The sequence below is a fragment of the Bombina bombina genome, chromosome 1, assembly GCF_027579735.1.
Source record: "Bombina bombina isolate aBomBom1 chromosome 1, aBomBom1.pri, whole genome shotgun sequence".
NCBI classification, from domain to species: domain Eukaryota; kingdom Metazoa; phylum Chordata; class Amphibia; order Anura; family Bombinatoridae; genus Bombina; species Bombina bombina.
Genome location: NC_069499.1, coordinates 638,393,419 through 638,414,675, shown reverse-complemented (window position 1 = coordinate 638,414,675; position 21,257 = coordinate 638,393,419). Strand labels below are relative to the sequence as shown.

The 21,257-nt window shown below is 38.3% G+C and overlaps 1 protein-coding gene across 3 annotated transcripts in view; it reads left to right on the top strand.

Annotated features, from left to right (window-relative positions):
- Positions 1 to 7,722, top strand: part of LOC128645809 (serine protease 23-like) — a 35,907-nt gene extending 28,185 nt beyond the window's left edge. For all 3 annotated transcript variants that reach the window (XM_053699077.1, XM_053699076.1, XM_053699075.1), the window contains one exon: positions 2,389 to 7,722. In XM_053699077.1, the coding sequence (XP_053555052.1) occupies positions 2,399 to 3,451 (1,053 nt within the window). In that variant the 5' untranslated portion in view covers positions 2,389 to 2,398 and the 3' untranslated portion in view covers positions 3,452 to 7,722. The remainder of the gene's footprint in view (positions 1 to 2,388) is intronic.
- Positions 7,723 to 21,257: the final 13,535 nt, after the last annotated feature.

Sequence of the window (21,257 nt, the reverse complement as noted above, 5' to 3'; positions counted from 1 at the left end):
GCTCATGGACTCTTGCTAATATGAAAGAAATGAATTTATCAGGTAAGTTCTTACATAAATTATGTTTTTTACTCATTAAAGGGACACTGTACCCAAAATATTTCTTTTGTGATTCAGATTGAGCATGAAATTTTAAGCAACTTTCTAATGTACTCCTATTATCAAATTTTCTTCATTCTCTTGGTATCTTTATTTGAAATGCAAGAATGTAAGTTTAGATGCCGGCCCATTTTTGGTGAACAACCTGGGTTGTCCTTGCTGATTGGTAGATAAATTTATCCACCAATAAAAAAGTGCTGTCCAGAGTACTGAAACCAAAAAAAAGCTTAGATGCCTTCTTTTTCAAATAATGATAGCAAGACAACGAAGAAAAATTGATAATAGGAGTAAATCAGAAAGTTGCTTAAAATTGCATGCTCTTTCTGAATTACAAAAGAAAAATTTTGGGTACAGTGTCCCTTTAAGTGTACGTTACTAATGGTTTTTATGTACTTCCTCAGAAAAATGTGTGGACATGAAAGGCCTCAAATGTTCTTCACTAGACATTTGTTGATGCCTAAATTATTAACATAACCTCAGTTATACAATTTAATTTTAAATATGATTATTCTTAAATTTCTACATCCTGGCTGTATTTTATAGTAAGATTTTTTGAATCTTGAGAAAAAAAAATCAGACTCTTAAAAATGTTAGGGGCTGTATTTAACAAATAGACTGCTTTTATTAAAGGAATAGAAAGTTAAAATTGTAAATGTGCCTGATTGCATTTCAACTTTAAATAAAAACATTTTTTGCAATATACTTCCATTAGCAAAAATGGTTCTAGTAAAAGTTTTATTTCCTAGACCGCGTACCATTTTAGTATCCCAGTAATGCCCTTAAAGGGACATTAAACCCAACATATTTTTTTTCATGATTCAGATAGAGAATACAATTTTAAACAGCATTCCATTTTACTTCTATTATCTAATTTCCTTCATTCTTTAGAAATCCTTTGTTGAAGAAATAGCAATGCACATGAGTGAGCCAATCACACGAGGCATCTATGTGCAGCCACCAATAAGCAGCTACTGAGCCTATCTAGATATGCTTTTCAACAAAGGATATCAAGAGAATGAAGCAAATTAGATAATAGAGATAAATTGGAAAGTTGTTTAAAATTGCATGTTGTTTCTAAATCATGAAAGAAAAAATGTGTGTTTCATGTCCCTTTAAGAAAAATGGAGCCTGTGCATTCTATGGACTCAATGGTAAATAGGACTGTCCCTCAATTTATACATAAGACAGGCATCTAAATAATATTAATACCAAACGTATATCCTAAAGTGTTGTTCTAGTTGGCTAGGGCGATCAACCTATGTACTGCTCACTATACATTTGTGAAAGATGCATGAATAACATTTTGTACGGCACACATTTGTTTTTGGAAATACATCTTTTGCAAAAATCTTTATTGTGCAGTGAAAACAAAAACCGTTCTTTTTATTATTGAAGTTTGTGTCATCATGCCAGATTCATATCTTTCCTTTTAGCTGTTTGCTGTTGAACTGGATAATAATTAGCATAATTCATCAATGAGAAATTCTGGGGGGGGGGGTGGAAACACATTTTTAAACTATAATAGCTAAACAATGAATACACAATGTGCTCAAAATGTTCCTATTATGTAACGATAGACAAAATTCCTAAAATACCAAAATGTAACAAACTTGTTCTTGCAATGCAGAATACGAAAGACTTGAAAAATCAGTTTTATAATGAGGCAGTTTTTTAATATATATATGAGTATCTGATTATGTTTCTCCAGGCATATTATTGGTTTGGTCTTATCAAATTTACTTTATTCTATTAGTATTCTTTGCTGAAAAAGCAGGTTGGAAGGTGTAGGAGTGTACACGTTACTGGAGCAATATATGACAGCAGTTTTATTACAATGCAATAAATTTGCAAGAAGCAGCGTTTCCTGTCATATACTGCTCCAGAAATGTGCATGGTACCTATCTAGATATCTCTTCAACAAAGAATATTATGAGAACTAAGTAAATTTGATAATAGAAGTAAAGAGGAAACTATTTATAATCGCAAAAGAAAAATCTTGGGTTTCTGGTCTGTTTAAAACATCTTGGATTAGATAGGAGTTGGGATTAAGACAAAAAAGATTACAATATTGTACGCACTGTTGTATAACACAAACTGTAGAGGTACGTCAAATTAGCTCTGTACTTATAATTACAAAGCTTAGCAATGTGCACATACAATGGCACAGTAAAAGTGCAGAAACTGATACACACAGAAAAAATATATCCTCTAGAGTTTCACAATGCCCTTGTTAAATGAATATAATATAATGATTGTAACACTGTTTCTGTGTTTCCCTTTTCTCTGCAGTGACGTTAATATGATGGTCCCTGGAATCTCATCTTTCATAACTGTATTCTCTCTTCTTCTTCTATCCATTTCTACCTCTGATCTCCCCACATTTGAGCTGATCCCACGCAGGATATTGCCTTTGACCCCTTCTCATTTCACTGCTCTTGATGCACCAGAGCTGAGTACAGTATGTACAGAGAGATGTGCCTTTCAAGAGTCACAGACTGAAGCCCAAGCCACGACACATAAGCTAGACTTTGAAACTGCATATTATAACGGGAGTCGTACATTGACAACTGTTGCATTGCGAGTAAGACAAAATGACAAGGAGCATTTAGAAAGAAGAACTCATTCAGTACGCACTCGAAGGCAAATATATGGTCCAGACATGCGCTTCTCCATACATAATCAACGTTATCTAAAGGATTTCCCCTTTGCTACAGCTGTACGTATATCAACAGGATGTACAGGAGTGCTGGTAACTGAACGGCATGTACTGACTGCTGCTCACTGCATCCATGATGGCCAGGACTATGTTAAGGGTGCAAAAATGTTGCGTGTAGGCTTTCTGCGACCAGTAGCCAAATCTTCCCTGCGTTGGGTGCGTGTTCAATCAACAAGAGTTCCACGTGGGTGGATAGGAGCACCTATTGAAGCCAGCATGGATTATGATTATGCTGTTTTGGAGTTGCGCAGGGCTCAGCCCAGGCCTCACATGCGTTTAGCAGTCACCCCACCTCTTAAAGACCTGGCTGGGAAGCGGATGCACTTCTCTGGTTTTGACAGTGATAGACGTGGGGAACTAGTTTATCGATCATGTCTTGTAGAACAGCAGACAGAGCATCTTCTTTATCAGCACTGTGATGCACAGCCAGGTGCAAGTGGCTCAGGGGTTTATGGACGGTTGTGGGACAAAGGTCGCTGGGAAAGGAAAGTCATTGGTGTGTTCTCTGGTCATCAGTGGGTGGAGATATCTGGAGAGCCAAAGGATTATAATGTAGCAGTTAGACTAACCCCATTAAAATATGCCCAGATATGCTACTGGATTCGAGGGTCCAGTTTTAATTGCCAGAATGAATGAGTTGACTCAATGACCAAGCAGATCATTCAGCACAGGCAAACAACCTTTAACAAGCACCTTATTCTGATTGGATAATTAAATGTCTTGGAATGTTTTCTTACAAGGGGTTTAAAGTAATATGCACATCTTACACCAACCTTATGTATTTAGGTGGGGAGATTTGAAACATATTGTGACTTTAAAGTAAAAAAGTTAATGTGAACCTGTATCCTAAAAGTAAATAGGATTTTAGAACTAATATAAAGAAAACAATAAGCAATCATCAGTAATACATTTAAAGTAACACTATCCAACAAAGGGCTAGATTACAAGTGGAGCTCTATTTATCTCTCCTATTTGTGGGTTAACTGCACTAGAAGTAAGCTTTTTGCAGGTGTCTTACAAGTTAAAAGTAATACATTTTTCATTGCATGCTAACCATGATTTGCGCAAAAAGCTGGTTAGAATATCATGACCGCATTAACGTATTCCTCCATAGACTTCAGTGGAACATGAAAAGTGCACTCCTCCTCTTTCTGACCATCATCTCCTCACTTGCAACATCACATCCCTCCCTACAACTCTCCCTCCTTCTACCCCTCACACCAAACTTCACAGAAGCATTATGTCATTAGATCAGCAACAGCTCGCTAGTTCTCTCAAACCTCTCTTCTCTTTCATCCCCTCTTTTTCCTGCCCTGACCAATCTATCCGCGACTATAATTCCACCCTTACATCGGTCCTTGACAATCTGGCCCCTACTACTATAGCTCGGAAATGACACACTCATCCTCAGCCCTGGCACACTCCTCTAACATGGTACCTACGCAGATGTTCCCATACTGCTGAGTGGCACTGGATAAAATCTCAGAGTTCAGCTGACTTTCTTCACTACAAGTTAATCTTGAACTCCTACTATTCAGCCCTTAATCTTTATAAGCAACACTACTTCTCTACTCTTATGTCTACTCTTTCTTTAAAACCAAGAGTCTGTTCTTCACTCTTCTCCGCCCGCCCCCACCTCCTAATACAACTTCTCTCTCAGCTCAAGATTTTACCAGCCACTTCAATAACAAAATCGACTCCATCAGAAATGAAATGAGCTCTCAACATACTACCAGTCTCCCACCCCCTCAAAAGTTTGCAATCATCCAAAACCCACATAGCCATAAATGTAGCTATTTCACCCCTGTTACTGAGGAAGAAGTTTCTGCACTTATTATTATGTGCTCTCACCTCACTACCTGTCCCCTCGACCCCATCCACATACATCTACTCCCCTCCATCTCTACTACCCTTACCTCTATACTCACACACAATTTCAACCTCTCCCTCAGCACCGGTATAATTCCCTCACCTCTAAAACATGCGCTGGTCACACCTATCCTCAAAAAATCTTCTCGCGATCCAACATCCCCACCCTACTACCGCCCTATTTCCCTACTCCTTCTTGCCTCAAAGCTTCTTGAAAAGCTAGTATATGCACGCCTATCCCATTTCCTTACATTAAACTCCCTCCTTGACCCACTGCAATCTGGATTTTGTCCCATCACTCCACAGAGACAGCAATCGTTAAGGTTAACAATGACCTACTTACAGCAAAATCCAAAAGCCACTTCTCTCTGCTTATATTCCTTGATCAGTCTGCAGCCTTTGATACTGTTCACCACCCTCTTTTGCTCCAAACCCTCCAATCCTTCAGCATTTGTGACACAGCCCTCTCGTGGTTCTCTTCCTACCTGTCTAACCGTACCTTTAGTGTAGCCTTCTCTGGGGCTTCCTCTGCCTCGTTACCACTTTCTGTTGGGGTACCACAAGGCTCTGTCCTTGGTCCCCTTCTCTTCTCAATATACACGTCATCATTAGGTTCCTTAATAAAGTCCCACCAGTTTCAATATCATTTGTATGCTAATGACACCCAAATCTACCTCTCTGCACCAGACCTATCTCCTTCCTTGCTAGCCCGTGTCACCAACTGTCTTTCTCACATCTCATCCTGGATGTCGACAACTCCATCATTACCCCTACCCCGCATGCCCGATGTTTCAGGGTCACATTTGACTCAGATCTTTCTTTCACTCCTCACATTCAGTCCTTGGCTAAATCCTGCCGCTTTCCCCTTAAAAACATATCTAAACTTAGTCATTTATTTACATAAGACACAACTAAGATTTTAATCCACTCTCTCATCCTTTCCTTCCTCGATTACAGCAACTCCGTCCTCTCTGGTCTCCCTAGCTGTCACCTAGCTCTTTTACAATCCATAATGAATGCCTCTGCCAGGCTCATCTTCATTACTCTTCACTCTTCATCTGCTGCACCTCCTTGCCAATCCCTTCACTGGCTTCCTCTTGCCTCCAGAATAAAACACAAAATTCTCACTCTGACATACAAAGCCCTCAACTGCACTGCTCCCCCTACATCTAAGACCTTGTCTCCAGATACTCTCCCGTCCCCTTCGCTCTGCTCACAACCTCCTATTCTCCTCCCCTCTTGTTACCTCCTCACATTCCCATTTACAGGACTTCTCCAGACTGGCTTCCGTCTTGTGGAACCCTCTGCCTTGCTCCACAAGACACTCCCCTAATTTTGAAAGCTTCAAGTGCTCCCTAAAGACTTTACTGTTCAGGGATGCATACAACCTACACTAACCTTTCCTAATCCCAGTTCCTCTCCTCCATTGCTTTCCCCTTGAACCCCCTTAGCATGTAAGCCTTAGAGCCCTACTGTTTGCAAGTTACCTTCATAAGAGCTGACTACAAAAGTGCAACTAACGGCAGGGCCCTCTACCTATTTTATCCCTATAAATGTTACCTTGTATATCGCCTATGTTTATAGCGCTGCAGAATCTGTTGGCGCTCTAAAAATAAATAATAATAATAAAACTAAACTGCGCAAACATGATAGCATTTTTCTCAAATGCGCTAACCCAACATAAAAATCTTAATATATTACATTCTATATATATATATATATATATATATATATATATATATATATATATATATATATATATATATAGCTATAGATATATACAGATATATATAGCAATATCTATTTAATATTACATAGAACATTGGAATGTGAAATATTTACAGTAAACACACAATATAACACTTTATTAAAAATGAATATTGAATAAATATGCTTTAACATATTTTCATCTACTTGACTGCAAAGGGCTCCAATGCACTTTTATATACGTGTCTATATATCTATACATGTGTATTTATCTGTTTATATGTGTATATATGCCTGTAAATACATATATACCCATATAAATACATATGTACACACATATAGACATAAATATATGTATGTATCTATCCCTATGTTAAAGCCCTTTATAACTTGTTATAACTTGCTATAACTTGTTTTGAGCAATATTTATATATTTTTTTAATATTGTTTATTAGATAGTGTTATTATGAGTGTATTTGTACTTTATAATGTATTTTTTATGTGTTTTGTGACACTTTTATGTTTCACGTAACAGTTAACCAGAGCTCTGAGGTTGTGGTAATCATTCTAGCGTAAATCACAATTACGCTCACGCATTCGCATTTACTTTCAACTGGTAATGCGAGTGCTCCTTCCGACGCACACAAACAGCCACAATAAACCCGATATTGCCCAAAGTGTTTATTCAAAGTATCAGCTGATATTAAAGATTAAGATGTCACTTAAAGGGACACTAAAGCCAAATTTTTTCTTTCGTGATTCAGATAGAGCATGAAATTTTAAGCAACTTTCTATTTTACTCCTATTATCAAATTGTCTTTATTCTCTTGGTATCTTTATTTGAAATGCAAGAATGTACGTTTAGATGCCGGCCCATTTTTGGTGAACAACCTGGGTTGTCCTTGCTGATTGGTGGATAAAATCACCCACCAATAAAAAAAAGTGCTGTCCAGAGTACTGAACCAAGAAAAAAAGCTTATGTGCCTTCTTTTTCAAATAAAGATAGCAAGAGAACAAAGACAAATTGATAATAGGAGTAAATTAGAAAGTTGCTTAAAATTGCATGCTGTATCTGAACCACGAAAAAATAAATTTGGGTTCAGTGTCCCGTTAAGGTATGTTGCAAATACAAAAGCTAGCACTGGAAAACAAATGTGACACAGGCACTTATATCAAGAGCACTTAAAGCACAGGTATTATAATGTTTACACATAAAATGACACTTTATCCAAAATGCTCAACACATTGAAAATGATTGTTGGAATACTGATATGTAATATGTGTATAGTTCTGGAAAACTATTTTTTGAATAAAATTTCATGCTCTGATAAGTGTTTTTTTTATATTCCTCAAATTTACAGTAAGATGCCTCATACACAATATTTATGTTTGTCCTGAAATAATTATTAACAACTACACTTGTGGGTGCAAAAAGCATTACATTAAATTATAACAATAATTGTTTGACCATGAAAATACAGTAAATGACAAGATCTTTTCTTTGCAGTCATGTGATGAATGTAGACTATGAGCCCATTTTTTGTTGTTGTTGTGCTTCTTCTTTTTTTCTTTGCTTCTCTTCAAGTGAAAATGAAAGTCTGGTCCTCCGTCTGGTTTTATTGAGGAGTTCATTCTCTATAGAGATCATGTGAGTGAATAGAGCTTATCTTGCCTTTTTGATGTATTTACAGTGTTGCACTCCTATTGTTCTCATTTCCGCTCATGGTTTTGTACCGCCAGTGTAGTTCATTGTATTGTGATGACTTGTATAAGTTACTGGAGGCTATAGCAAAAGTAATGTAAAAGAATTATAATTTCTATTACACCCCATATGCTGTTATTTTACAGCCATAGTTATTTGTTCTTCTTTGTATCCTATAATATCCTTCAAATCTTTTTTTTTCCTCTTTAGTTCTGCTTACAATAATGACATATATTGTAAAGTGGCAGAACATGCTGATTGCCATGCTTATTTATCCCTTTTTTTACCTTAGCTTTTAGATAACTGATCTAGGAATCTTGTTTTAAAAGAGGAACTGTTTATGGTTGCTAGGTGTCCAATTGTCAACAGGACTGTCCAGTATTTTTGCAGACTGTCCAGTAAAATCTTCACAACAATACTGGACACATTTTTTAAAAGTTCCTCCTATGAGATAGTCAAGGGGGTCAAATCACTACTGTTTACATAGGTTACCGGCAATCAAAGAGGTAAACAAAAATGATTGATTTATATGCTACTGGCAGCCAAGGGGTAAAATTAATACTTAGTAGTGAAAAATATACATGGTTTGGATAAAGAAAGGGGGCTTTGGGTGTGGATATTGTGTGACCCCACGTACCAACGTGCCCATTCACCTAGAGACTTCCAGTATTTCTGTGGAGAACAGCTGGCGACCCTAAAACTGACATAGAAGACAAATGTGTTTCTGAAGAACTATAAAACTTCAAGTTTATATAATATTTTTTTCAATTCTAGAGATATGAAGTTTGCATTGTTCTGTGTTTCAATTTGTTTATCTTGTGGGCAAAAAATGATAAATTCCTATATAATCAAACAGTTCCATCCCCTTAGAATAATATAAAGGTAAATATAAATAGACTTAATCACACAGACAAGACTGAATCTCAGGATGTATATTGAATAAAAGCACATATACTGTCTGACATATGCAATTTTCTTTATGATAGACTAATAGGTTGGGTTTATATTTCTAGTAAAATAACTTACTTTAAAAAAGGTGTGTATGTTACCTTTATTTGAGGTAAAAAATCAATTCTTCGTGCATATTAACAGCATAAGGGCAGATACAGGTATTATTCTTAATAATCAGTCGTCATGCAAGTTTACATCTGTACAAGCTTGTTTTTATTGGTTTACTGAAATGTTCCCTCTGGGACATATTTTTAAGTTTTCTGTAATGTGGACATTACCATGCTTAGTAGCTAAGGACTTGCATATTTCATGAAAGGTGCATTGTGTAATTATATAAGAGACAATTATGTAAAATGTGTCATCAAAGCACATAATTCCTTAGAATAATCATTGCATTTTTGTATATAATTACATGGAATGATCATAATCTTTTCTTTTTTTGTCATAATCTTTCTTTATTGAAAATAAGAATACAATATTCTGGTGTCACAGCTTCAATTAAAGGCATAAATAAACATAGATTATGACATTAACAGGTATGATTGAAATGAAGTTCAAAACTGTAAGAGGAAAGAGCATTAAAACAAAAATACAATGAAAATTCAATACAATAAAATGGAGTCCTACCAGTTTCATAAATAAACCATTGTTGTGATGGAAATTTAGAAGGTAAAGTTTAATGTACCTATAATAGTAATTAAGATCTACATCAGCTGCTCCACTCTGCCAGTCTCTACATGTGCTCCCCATACACTCCAGAATCCTATTTAAAGTATTAACTCTAACTTACAAAGCACTCAACAGTCTAACTCCCAACTATATTTCCTCTCTCATCGTAAAATATTCCCCATCCCGTCCTCTTCAATCAACCTCTGACCTACGTGTCTCCACTCCTGTTATCTCTATATCCCACTCCCTCATCCAAGACTTCTCATGTGCTGCTCCTGTCCTCTGGAACTCTCTACCCTGCTCCATAAGACTGTCTCCAACCTTGTATAGCTTCAGAAGCTCATTGAAAACCCACCTATTCAGAGAGGCTTAACATCTCTCCTCCATCTCTCATCCTAACCAAACCTAATAAATGAACTGCCTGACTCACTGTCAGGGTTTTTCCCTGCTTTGTTTGCCATGTGCTGCTGGCAGCCATTTTACTCACCTCTCTTGCATTGTGGGGGATGCTGTTCATTTCCTGCACTTCCTTTTATGGCCAGGCTGGTGTGCATCATCCGTGTGAGACAGGATGCAGTCTCAGAATTGTGATGTCATCACTTATTATTTAAAGGGCCTCTGTTCAGTATGCTTTGCCTTTGCGTTGTCTCAGACTTGTTTGTGAGAGTTCCTGTGTATTACCTGGCTGCCTGACGTCCTTCCTGGTTCCTGATTCCTGGCTTGTTCCTGACTCTGCTGTTTTCCTTGTTCCTGATTCTGGCTCGTCTGACTATTCGCTTTGGATCCTGACTCGGCTCATCTGACTACCAGCTCTGGTTTTGACTCCTGGCTTGTTATTTGACTTGTGGACTTTTCTATTATTTTTTGCTATTAATAAAGGTGTGATTATTTTTGCACTTCTAGTCTCAATCTGATTCCTGGCACCCTGACACTCACTGCTGCAACTACAACCGATGTGACAAGCTACCCCAACCTAATGTCTCTGCACCCTAAACCTGCAGACTGTAAGCTCTCCGGAGCAGGGCCCTCTTCCTCCTGTACTAGATTTATTTAGTTTTGTTATGTTTTGTATTTTATCACAAATCCTTGTCATTGTATACTCCTATCATTGTACCCAGCGCTACAGAATTTGGTGGCGCTATACAAATGGATGTGAATTGTAAATATTCCCCCTCTGAGTGTTATAAAGGAATGCTGGGGGCATAGACTTAAAGGGACATAAAACGCAAAATTCAGATTCAGACAGAGCATACATTTTTAAAAAACTTTCCAATTTACTTCTATTAGTTATTTTTCTTCCTTCTCTTGTTATCCTTTGCTGAAAGGTTTACCTAGGAAAGCTCAGGAGCAGCAAAAAACCTAGGTTCTAGCTGCTGATTGATGGCTGCATATATATACCAATTGTCATTGGCTCACCCATGTGCTCAGTTAGAAACCAGTAGTGCATTGCTGCTCCTTCAAAAAAATGATACCAAGAGAATGAAGCAAATTGTATAATAGAAGTAAACTGGGAAGTTGTTTAAAATTGTATGTTCTACCTAAATCATGAAAGAAAAAAAATTGGGTTTCATGTCCCTTTAACCCCTTAATGACAAGTGACGTACCAGGTACGTCCTGCAAAAACTTGCAGTTAGTGACAATGGACGTACCTGGTACGTCACTTGTCTAAGAGAGTGCTGGAAGCGATCGCAATCGCTTCCAGCAGCTCTCAGGGTATTGCAGTGATGCCTCCATATGGAGGCATCCTGCAATACCATTTAGAAGACTCCGATGCAGAGAGAGCCACTCTGTGGCCCTCTCTGCACCGGTAGCGATGGTGCCGGTTCGTTGGTGGGTGGGAGCACATCAGGGAGGCGGGTGGGCGGCCCATCGCTACCCGGCATCCGGTTCCTGTAAGTGCTATGTGCACGCCGGGTGCCGGGAGCGTGCGGGGGGGCGCGCGGGGGCGCGCGTGCGCGCCCGATTACATGCCCACTGCCACCAATGAGAAAGGAAGGGGGGATAAAAGTAAAATATAAATAAATATATAAGGATCTGGGAGGGGGAGGGGGTTGGGGTATTGTGGGGGGCTGCTACACTACAGAAAAATGTAAACTGGCAATAAATTGCAAAAAAAAACACTTGTTTTGGGGGCAAATTGGGTACTGGCAGACAGCTGCCAGTACCCAAGATGGCGGCAATTAGGTAGGGGAGAGGGTTAGAGAGCTGGGGGGGGGGGATCATGGAGGTTGGGGCTAAGGCAGGAGTCCATCACAGCTAAAACATTTTAATTTTTTTTATTAAAAAAAAGAAAAACTCCTTTTATTTAGTACTGGCAGACTTTCTGCCAGTACTTAAGATGGCGGGGACAATTGTGGGGTGGGGGAGGGAAGAGAACTGTTTGGGAGGGATCAGGGGGTGGGATGTGTCAGGTGGGAGGCTGATCTCTACCCTAAAGCTAAAATTAACCCTGCAAGCTCCCTACAACCTACCTAATTAACCCCTTCACTGCTGGGCATAATTTACGTGTGGTGCGCAGCAGCATTTAGTGGCCTTCTAATTACCAAAAAGCAATGCCAAAGCCATATAAGTCTGCTATTTCTGAACAAAGGGGATCCCAAAGAAGCATTTACAACCATTTGTGCCTTAATTGCACAAGCTGTTTGTAAATAATTTCAGTGGGAAACCTAAAGTTTGTGACAAAATTTGTGAAAAAGTGAACTTATTTTTTTATTTGATGACATTTGGCGGTGAAATGGTGGCATGAAATATACCAAAATGGGCCTAGATCAATACTTTGGGTTGTCTTCTAAAAAAAAATATATACATGTCAAGGGATATTCAGGTATTCCTGACAGATATCAGGGTTCCAATGTAACTAGCGCTAATTTTGAAAAAAAGTTGTTTGGAAATAGCAAAGTGCTACTTGTATTTATGGCCCTATAACTTGCAAAAAAAGTAAAGAACATGTAAACATTGGGTATTTCTAAACTCAGGACAAAATTTAGAAACTATTTAGCATGGGTGTTTTTTGGTGATTGTAGATGTGTAACAGATTTTGGGGGTCAAAGTTAGAAAAAGTGTGTTTTTTTCAATTTTTTCCTCATATTTTATATTTTTTTTATAGTAAATTATAAGATATGATGAAAATAATGGTATCTTTAGAAAGTCCATTTAATGGCGAGAAAAACGGTATATAATATGTGTGGGTACAGTAAATGAGTAAGAGGAAAATTACAGCTAAACACAAACACCGCAGAAATGTAAAAATAGCCATTGTCATTAAGGGTAAGAAAATTGAAAAATGGTCCGGTCATTAAGGGGTTAAGTGGAATGATCATAATCTTTTTTACGGCAAACACACTGTATTTTGTAAGTGCTCTTTGACCTCTTAAGGAAAGTTGTAATATTTAAGTGTCAATGTATAAATCACAACTTTTGTTTACCTACATGTAAAAAAATCAGGGTGTAAATCAGGATTGCAATGTTAGAAAATAGTATTCTAAATAATAAACTTAACCTGTGGTGCTTTGTATTAAGGGACCTTGGCAGCTTTATTTAATTAAATCAGAAAACACTCTTCAAGCATTGTTTCTCAGGATATTTAGTCCTTGAACACTAATTTTGGCCTGTTTTTCACAAGTATCATAGGCCTGGATTTCCTAAATTTAGCTAAAGGTAGGAATAGTTCCACCATGACCCTGGATAAAAAGGATGGAGCAGTGAGTCTGGTACCAGGGGATAGGTGAAGGAAAGAAACAGTCAACATGACTTGGGGAGCCCTGAAAGGGATTAAGAATAAAAAAGGAAACATTTTCAGTGATTGTTGTACAAACTTGTGGCAGGGCCACCATCAGGGGGTGACAGGAGTGACTACAGTCAGGGACCTGGCCGGAATGAGGGGCCCGCCGGGCCCACTGACATAGCAAGTGTAATGTACAATTTTTTTTTTTTTGACCGGGCCCGGTAGTGCCGAATCCGATTAAGTCACTAACTCGCACAAGCCCCGCCCACCCACGGCCCGAGACTCCCTCTCTCACTGACAGTGTCTGTCACTCAAAGTTTGATTTTTTTCTGTTCAGCTGGTTTCCCGCCATTTCTGATGTGTGGCGGGAAATCAATTGTCAGTAAAAAGACTGCCCCCAGGACCATGACTGGAGGCAGGATGTATTTTGATTGGTTAGGGGCTGGGAGAAGGGGCGGGACAATAATGTGAGCGTGTGCGGTACTGGCCCATATTGTAGGCACTGCGGCACGCAGACACATGACATCTGCATTAAAGGCACTGGGTGGAACACACAGGCGCAGCAGGCATTGGCAGTTTGGCACGCACTGCACTTGACAGAGTCGCAACCTGGAGGGAAAAAGGTAGGACAGCCAGGACAGCTTTCGCACATTTTATTCTTTTCCCCAGAATCCCCAAACTGTAGTACAGCTAATACTGTATATCTTCCCAATTCCATTATCTCCCCATTTGCAGCAACAGAATGCTAGCTAGCTGAAGTGAGAGCACATTCCTTTTAGATTTTAGTATTATAACTGATGATAACAAGTTACAGCAACTAAAATAATTGAGACATATTTTCAAGGCTTTGTTTGATGAAGTCCTTTTGCTGAGGTGTATGTAATGAAAACAAATGCTCAATAATTATGCTACTAAAGTAAAATGTTTTCAGACAAGTGAAGGGGCATGTTGTTAGCACTACAGTTCAAAAGAATAGAAATAATAGATTTAAAGGAGAAGCTTTCAAGACCATATTGGCCTATCGCTGGTCTGGTGCTAGGTATGTTTAGGAAAACAGCAGATTTAGAGGTTTATTAGATTATTTGTTTTTTCCAATATACTAAAAATGACATAAAGTATAAACATGTAAGGAAAAACACTGATAATCATGTGATTGCAAAGTGTGAGCATACTTGATATCCATAAGCCCTCAGTAAGTTCAAAGCTACACCTTAAATTATAGGGACACTGTACTGTAAACATGGTTTCCTCTAATGTGTTTCCAATGATTTGTTATACCAGGCTGCTGAGTTTAAAATGTATGGACACCAGATGACACCAGAACAATAAAATTCCCATCATGCCATGCAGCTGTTATCTATTTTTCAAATGTGATGCGATAAACTTCTTATATATTTCACAACTCTTAGATGTGTATGTTTCTCTAGAGTGAAAATTGTTTTAGGTTTTGTCCCTTGGTCAAGTGGATTCAACTTGAGCTTGTGACGTATGGGATATACATTCCTACCTGGAGGGGGCAAAGTTTCCCAAACCTCAAAATGCCTATAAATACACCTCCCACCTCACTCATACTTTTGGTGAAGCAAGTCGTGCTTGATTTCTTCTGTGAAAGGCGCTTCTAAGCATTTTAAAGCCAATTCCTCTCAAAGTACAGTGTTTGTCTGAGGGATGTGAAGTGAGTATTTGCCAAATGATGCCATGTTTTCACCTATGGAAAATCTATTCTAAGGCTCATTGTAAATTCGGTCGTGAGGATTCATCAGCCACCTCCCTTTACAGATCGACATTATACTCCTCTACCATTACCTCTGCTGATATGTTTCAGCACTGGTTTGGCTGCCTGCTATATGTGAATGGTGTCTTCAGGTAAGTATATATCTTTTTTTAAGGCACTCTCAACTATGTTTGGCACTTTATATTTTGAAGTTTTAAATATATATTGCATATATTTGCTATGAGTCAGGTCTATGTTTATTTCCCTTTGCAGTCTAACAGTTTCAGCATGGAAACTTATGTTTGGGAGAAATTTAGTACATTTTTTTCCTACCTGAAGTTCCAGCTAGTTGTAAATTCGGTCTTGTTTTTTCAAATTTTCGCGGGCAAATTAGGCTCGCAATGGTGCAAAATGCTTCTATTTATTGCGTCATTCTTGGCGCAATTTTTTTTGTCGCGAAGGTTACATTTGTTCTGACGCGAGTCACGTAATTTCTTTTGCTTTTTTGTTGACACAAATTTTTTTTGTCGCGAAGTTGCCCCTGTTATGACCCGAATTATGTCATTTCCTGTTAACCTTGGTGCCAAAAGTCTTTTTCTTTGCATTTGCGTCATCTTTGTTAGCGTAATTTTTGGGGGCAAATTTTTTTTTATTTTAAGTCTCTCCATCTTTTGCTCTCTGCTTTCATTTGTTACAGAGGGATATGATATTTGCTTTTCTTTTACATATAAGCATTTTTCTTTCATGTAATTGGCAAGAGTCAATGAGCTAGTGACGTATGGGATATGCAATCCTACCAGGAGGCGCAAAGTTTCCCAAACCTAAAAAATGCCTATAAATACACCCCTCACCACACCCACAATTCAGTTTTACAAACTTTGCCTCCTATGGAGGTGGTGAAGTAAGTTTGTGCTAAGATTTCTACGTTGATATGCGCTTCTCAGCATTTTTGAAGCCCGATTCCTCTCAGAGTACAGCGAATGTCAGAGGGATGTGAAGGGAGTATCACCTATTGAATGCAATGGTTTTTCTCACGGGGATCTATTTCATAGGTTCTCTGTTATCGGTCACAGAGATTCATCTCCTACCTCCCTTTTCAGATCGACGATATACTCTCATACTCCATTACCTCTACTGATAACCGTTTCAGTACTGGTTTGGCTATCTGCTATATGTGGATGGGTGTCTTTTGGTAAGTATGTTTTCATTACTTAAGACACTCTTAACTATGGTTGGCACTTTATGTATTTATATAAAGTTCTAAATATATGTATTGCACTTATATTTACAATGGTTCAGGTTTTCAATATATTTCCTTTTTGCAGACTGTCAGTATCATATCTGGGAAATGCTTTTTTTATGAAAATTTATTTCTTACCTTGGGTATAGTCTCTTTTTCAAATTGACTGTACTTAAATTTGAGGGCAAAATTAGGCTTGCGAGGGAGCAAAATGCCAAAGTTTATTGCGTCATTCTTGGCGCAAGATTTTTTGGCGTGAAGTTACGTTCGTTGACGCAAATTCGTCATTTTCCTTTGATGCCGTGTCCTTCACAAAGGTTGCGTCATCTGTGACGCGAGTGTGTCATTTCCGGACGTTTTTGGCACCAAAAAATATTTTTCTGTTTGTTGTGCGTCATACTTGGCGTCATTATATAAGACCCCTTTTCTATTTGCCTCTTGTCTTTTTCTATGTCAGAGGGTTATGCCTAACCCATTCCTGAAACTGTCATATAAGGAAATTGATCATTTTGCTTTGTATGTTGTTTTTTTTCTCTTACATTTGCAAGATGTCTCAATCTGATCCTGTCTCAGAATTCACTGTTGGATCCCAGCTGCATGATAACAGTTCTACCAAAGCTAAGTGCATTTTTTGTAAACTTGTGGAGATTATACCTCCAGCTGTGGTTTGTACTAGTTGTCATGATAAACTTTTACATGCAGAAAATGTATCCATCAGTAGTAGTTCATTACCTGTTGCTGTTCCCTCAACATCTAATACACAAGATATACCTGTAAATTTAAAATAATTTATTTCTGATTCTATTCAGAAGGCTTTGTCTGCCATTCCGCCTTCTAATAAACGTAAAAGGTCTTTTAAAACTTCTCATAGAGTTGATGAAATTTCAAATGACTGGCAACATACTGATTTATCCTTCTCTGATGAGGATCTCTCTGATTCAGAAGATCCTGCCTTAGATATTGACACTGACAAATCCTCTTATTTATTTAAAATGGAGTATATTTCGTTCTTTATTAAAAGAAGTGTTAATTACATTAGATATGGAGGAAACCAGTCCTCTTGATATTAAAACTAGTAAACGTTTAAATTCTGTTTATAAACCTCCTGTGGTTATTCCAGAGGTTTTTCCAGTTCCTGATGCTATTTCTGATATGATTTCTAAAGAATGGAATAGGCATGGTACTTCTTTTATTCCTTCTTCAAGGTTTAAAAAATTGTATCCTTTGCCAGCAGTTAGATTGGAGTTTTGGGAAAAGATCCCCAAAGTTGATGGGGCTATCTCTACTCTTGCTAAACGTACTACTATTCCTATGGAAAATAGTACTTCTTTTAAAGATTCTTTAGATAGGAAACTTGAATCTTATCTAAGGAAAGCTTATTTATATTCAGGTCATCTTCTTAGGCCTGCAATTTCTTTGGCCAATGTTGCAGCTGCTTCAACTTTTTGGTTGGAAACTTTAGCGCAACAAGTTTCGGATCATGATTTGTCTAGCATTGTTAAGTTGATTCAACATGCTAATAATTTCATTTGTGATGCCATTTTTGATATCATCAAAATTGATGTTAGATATATGTCTTTAGCTATTTTAGCTAGAAGAGCTTTGTGGCTCAAATCTTGGAATGCTGATATGACTTCTAAGTCCAGATTGCTTTCTCTTTCTTTCCAAGGTAATAAATTATTTGGTTCTCAGTTGGATTCAATAATTTCAGGTACATCTAAAGCTTCTAACCGTTTTCGTTCCTTTCAACATAATAAGGAACAGAAATCTAATCCTTCCCCAAAGGAATCTGTTTCCAATTGGAAGCCTTCCTCAAATTGGAATGAATCCAAGCCATTTAAGAGATCAATGCCAGCCCACAAGTCCGCATGAAGGTGTGGCCCTCATTCCATCTTAGCTGGTAGGGGCCAGATTAACATTTTTCAAAGATGTTTGGATCAGTTCGGTCCAAAATCATTGGATTCAGAGTATTTTCTCTCAGGGGTACAGAATAGGATTCAGAGTAAGACCACCTGTGAGAAGATTTTTTCTCTCACGCATTCCAGTGAACCCAGTAAAGGCTCAGACTTTCCTGAAGTGTGTTTCAGACCTGGAGTTATCAGGGGTAATCATGCCAGTTCCGTTGCAGGAACAGGTTATGGGGTTTTATTCAAATCTATTCATTGTCCCAAAGAAAGAAAATTCATTCAGACCAGTTTTGGATCTAAAGATTTTGAATTGATATGTACCAACTTTCAAGATGGCGACTATAAGGACTATTCTGCCTTTTGTTCAGCATGGCCATTATATGTCCACAATAGACTTACAGGATGCATATCTTCATGATCCGATTCATCCAGATCATTATCAGTTCCTGAGATTCTCTTTTCTAGACAAGCATTACCAATTTGTTGCTCTTCCTTTTGGCCTAGCGACAGCTCCAAGAATCTTTTCAAAGGTTCTCATGCCCTACTCTCTGTAATCAGAGAGCGGGGTATTGCAGTGTTTCCTTATTTGGATGATATCTTGGTACTCACTCAGTCTTTACATTCTGCAGAATCTTACATGAATCAACCTGTGTTGTTTCTTCAAAGACATGGTTGGAGGATCAATTTACCAAAAAGTTATTTGATTCCTCAGACAAAGGTAACCTTTTTAGGTTTCCAGATAGATCCAGTGTCCATGACTTTGTCTCTAACAGACAAGAGACGTTTGAAATTGGTTGCAGCCTGTCGGAACCTTCAGCCTAAGTCATTCTCTTCAGTAGCTATGTGCATGGAAGTTTTAGGTCTCATGACTGCAGCATCGGACGTGATCCCCTTTGCTTGTTTTCATATGAGACCTCTCCAGCTTTGTATGCTGAATCAATGGTGCAGGGATTATACAAGGATATCATAATTAATATCCTTAAATCCCAATGTTCGACTTTCTCTGACTTGGTGGTTAGATCACCATCGTATAATTCTAGGGGCCTCTTTTGTTCATCCAACCTGGACTGTGATTATAACAGATGCAAGTCTTTCAGGCTGGGGAGCTGTTTGGGGATCTCTGACAGCACAAGGGGTTTGGAAATCTCAAGAGGCGAGATTACCAATGAATATTTTGAAACTCTGTGCAATTCTCAGGGCTCTTCAGTTTTGGCCTCTGTTGAAGAGAGAACCGTTCATTTGTTTTCAGACAGACAATATCACAACTGTGGCATATGTCAATCATCAGGGTGGGACTCACAGTCCTCAAGTTATGAAAGATGTTTGGGCGGAATCCAGCTCCTGTCTAATTTCTGCGGTTCATATCCCAGGTATAGACAATTGGGAAGTGGATTATCTCAGTCGTCAGACTTTACATCTGGGAGCATGGTCTCTCCACCCAGATGTGTTTTATCAAATTGTTCAGATGTGAGGGCTTCCAGAAATAGATCTTATGACTTCTCATCTAAACAAAAAACTTCCCAGGTACCTGTCCAGGTGCAGGGATCCTCAGGCGGAAGCAGTCGATGCGTGGACACTTCCTTGGTGTTATCAACAGGCTTATATTTTCCCGCCTTTAGTTCTTCTTCCAAGAGTGATCTCCAAAATCATCATGGAGCAATTGTTTGTGCTGCTGGTGGCTCCAGCATGGCCTCACAGGTTTTGGTATGTGGATCTTGTTCGGATGTCCAGTTGCCAACCTTGGCCACTTCCGTTAAGGCCAGACCTCCTTTCTCAATGTCCGTTTTTCCATCAGGATCTCAAATCATTAAATTTGAAGGTATGGAAATTGAACGCTTAGGGCTTAGTCATAGAGGTTTCTCTGACTCAGTGATTAATGCTATGTTGCAGGCTCGTAAATCTGTCTCTAGAAAGATTTATTACCGAGTTGAAAGTCTTACATTTCATGGTGTTCTTCTCATAAATTCTCTTGGCATTCTTTTAGAATTCCTAGAATGTTACAGTTTCTTCAGGATGGTTTGAATAAAGGTTTGTCTGCAAGTTCATTGAAAGGACAAATCTCTGCTCTTTCTGTTTTATTCCACAGGAAAATTTCTAAACTTCCTGATATTCATTGTTTTGTACAGGCTTTGGTTCATATCAAGCCTGTCATTAAATCAATCTCTCCTCCTTGGAGTCTTAATTTAGTTTTGAAGGCTTTACAGGCTCCTCCATTTGAGCCTATGTATTCTTTGGTCATTAAACTACTTTCTTGGAAAGTGTTGTTCCTTTTGGCCATCTCTTCTGCTAGAAGAGTTTCTGAATTATCCGCTCTCTCTTGTGAATCTCCTTTTCTGATTTTTCATCAGGATAAGGCAGTTTTGCGGACTTCATCTAAATTCTTACCTAAGGTTGTGAATTCTAACAACATTAGTAGAGAAATTGTTGTCCATTCTTTGTGTCCTAATCCTAAGAATTCTTTGGAGAGATCTTTACATTCTTTGGTGAGAGCTCTGAAATATTATGTTGAAGCCACTAAAGATTTCAGGAAGACTTCTAGTCTATTTGTTATCTTTTCTTGTTCCAGGAAATGTCAGAAGGCTTCTGCCGTTTCTTTGGCATCGTGGTTAAAGCTTTTGATTCATCAAGCTTATTTGGAGTCGGGTAAAGCCCCGCCTCAGAGAATTACAGCTCATTCTACTAGATCAGTCTTGTCAGGTAATATTACCTATTCTTTCAGTCCACATCACCTATAATGTTATGTACTTATATGCTTATATTCTTGTTTTTCCAAGACTCAGCATCCAAAAGCATTTCCCCTGGGAGAATCCCTCGCCAACAGTCTGGTGTCAGAACGTGGGATGTGGCTCAGCGCTCCCAATTGGGGTAAGTAATTTTGTCTATAAATTGTGACTTAATTTTTACCCTGTTGGGGGCCTATTAAAGCCCATCTACTTATTTAAGGGATTAGTCTTGTGGT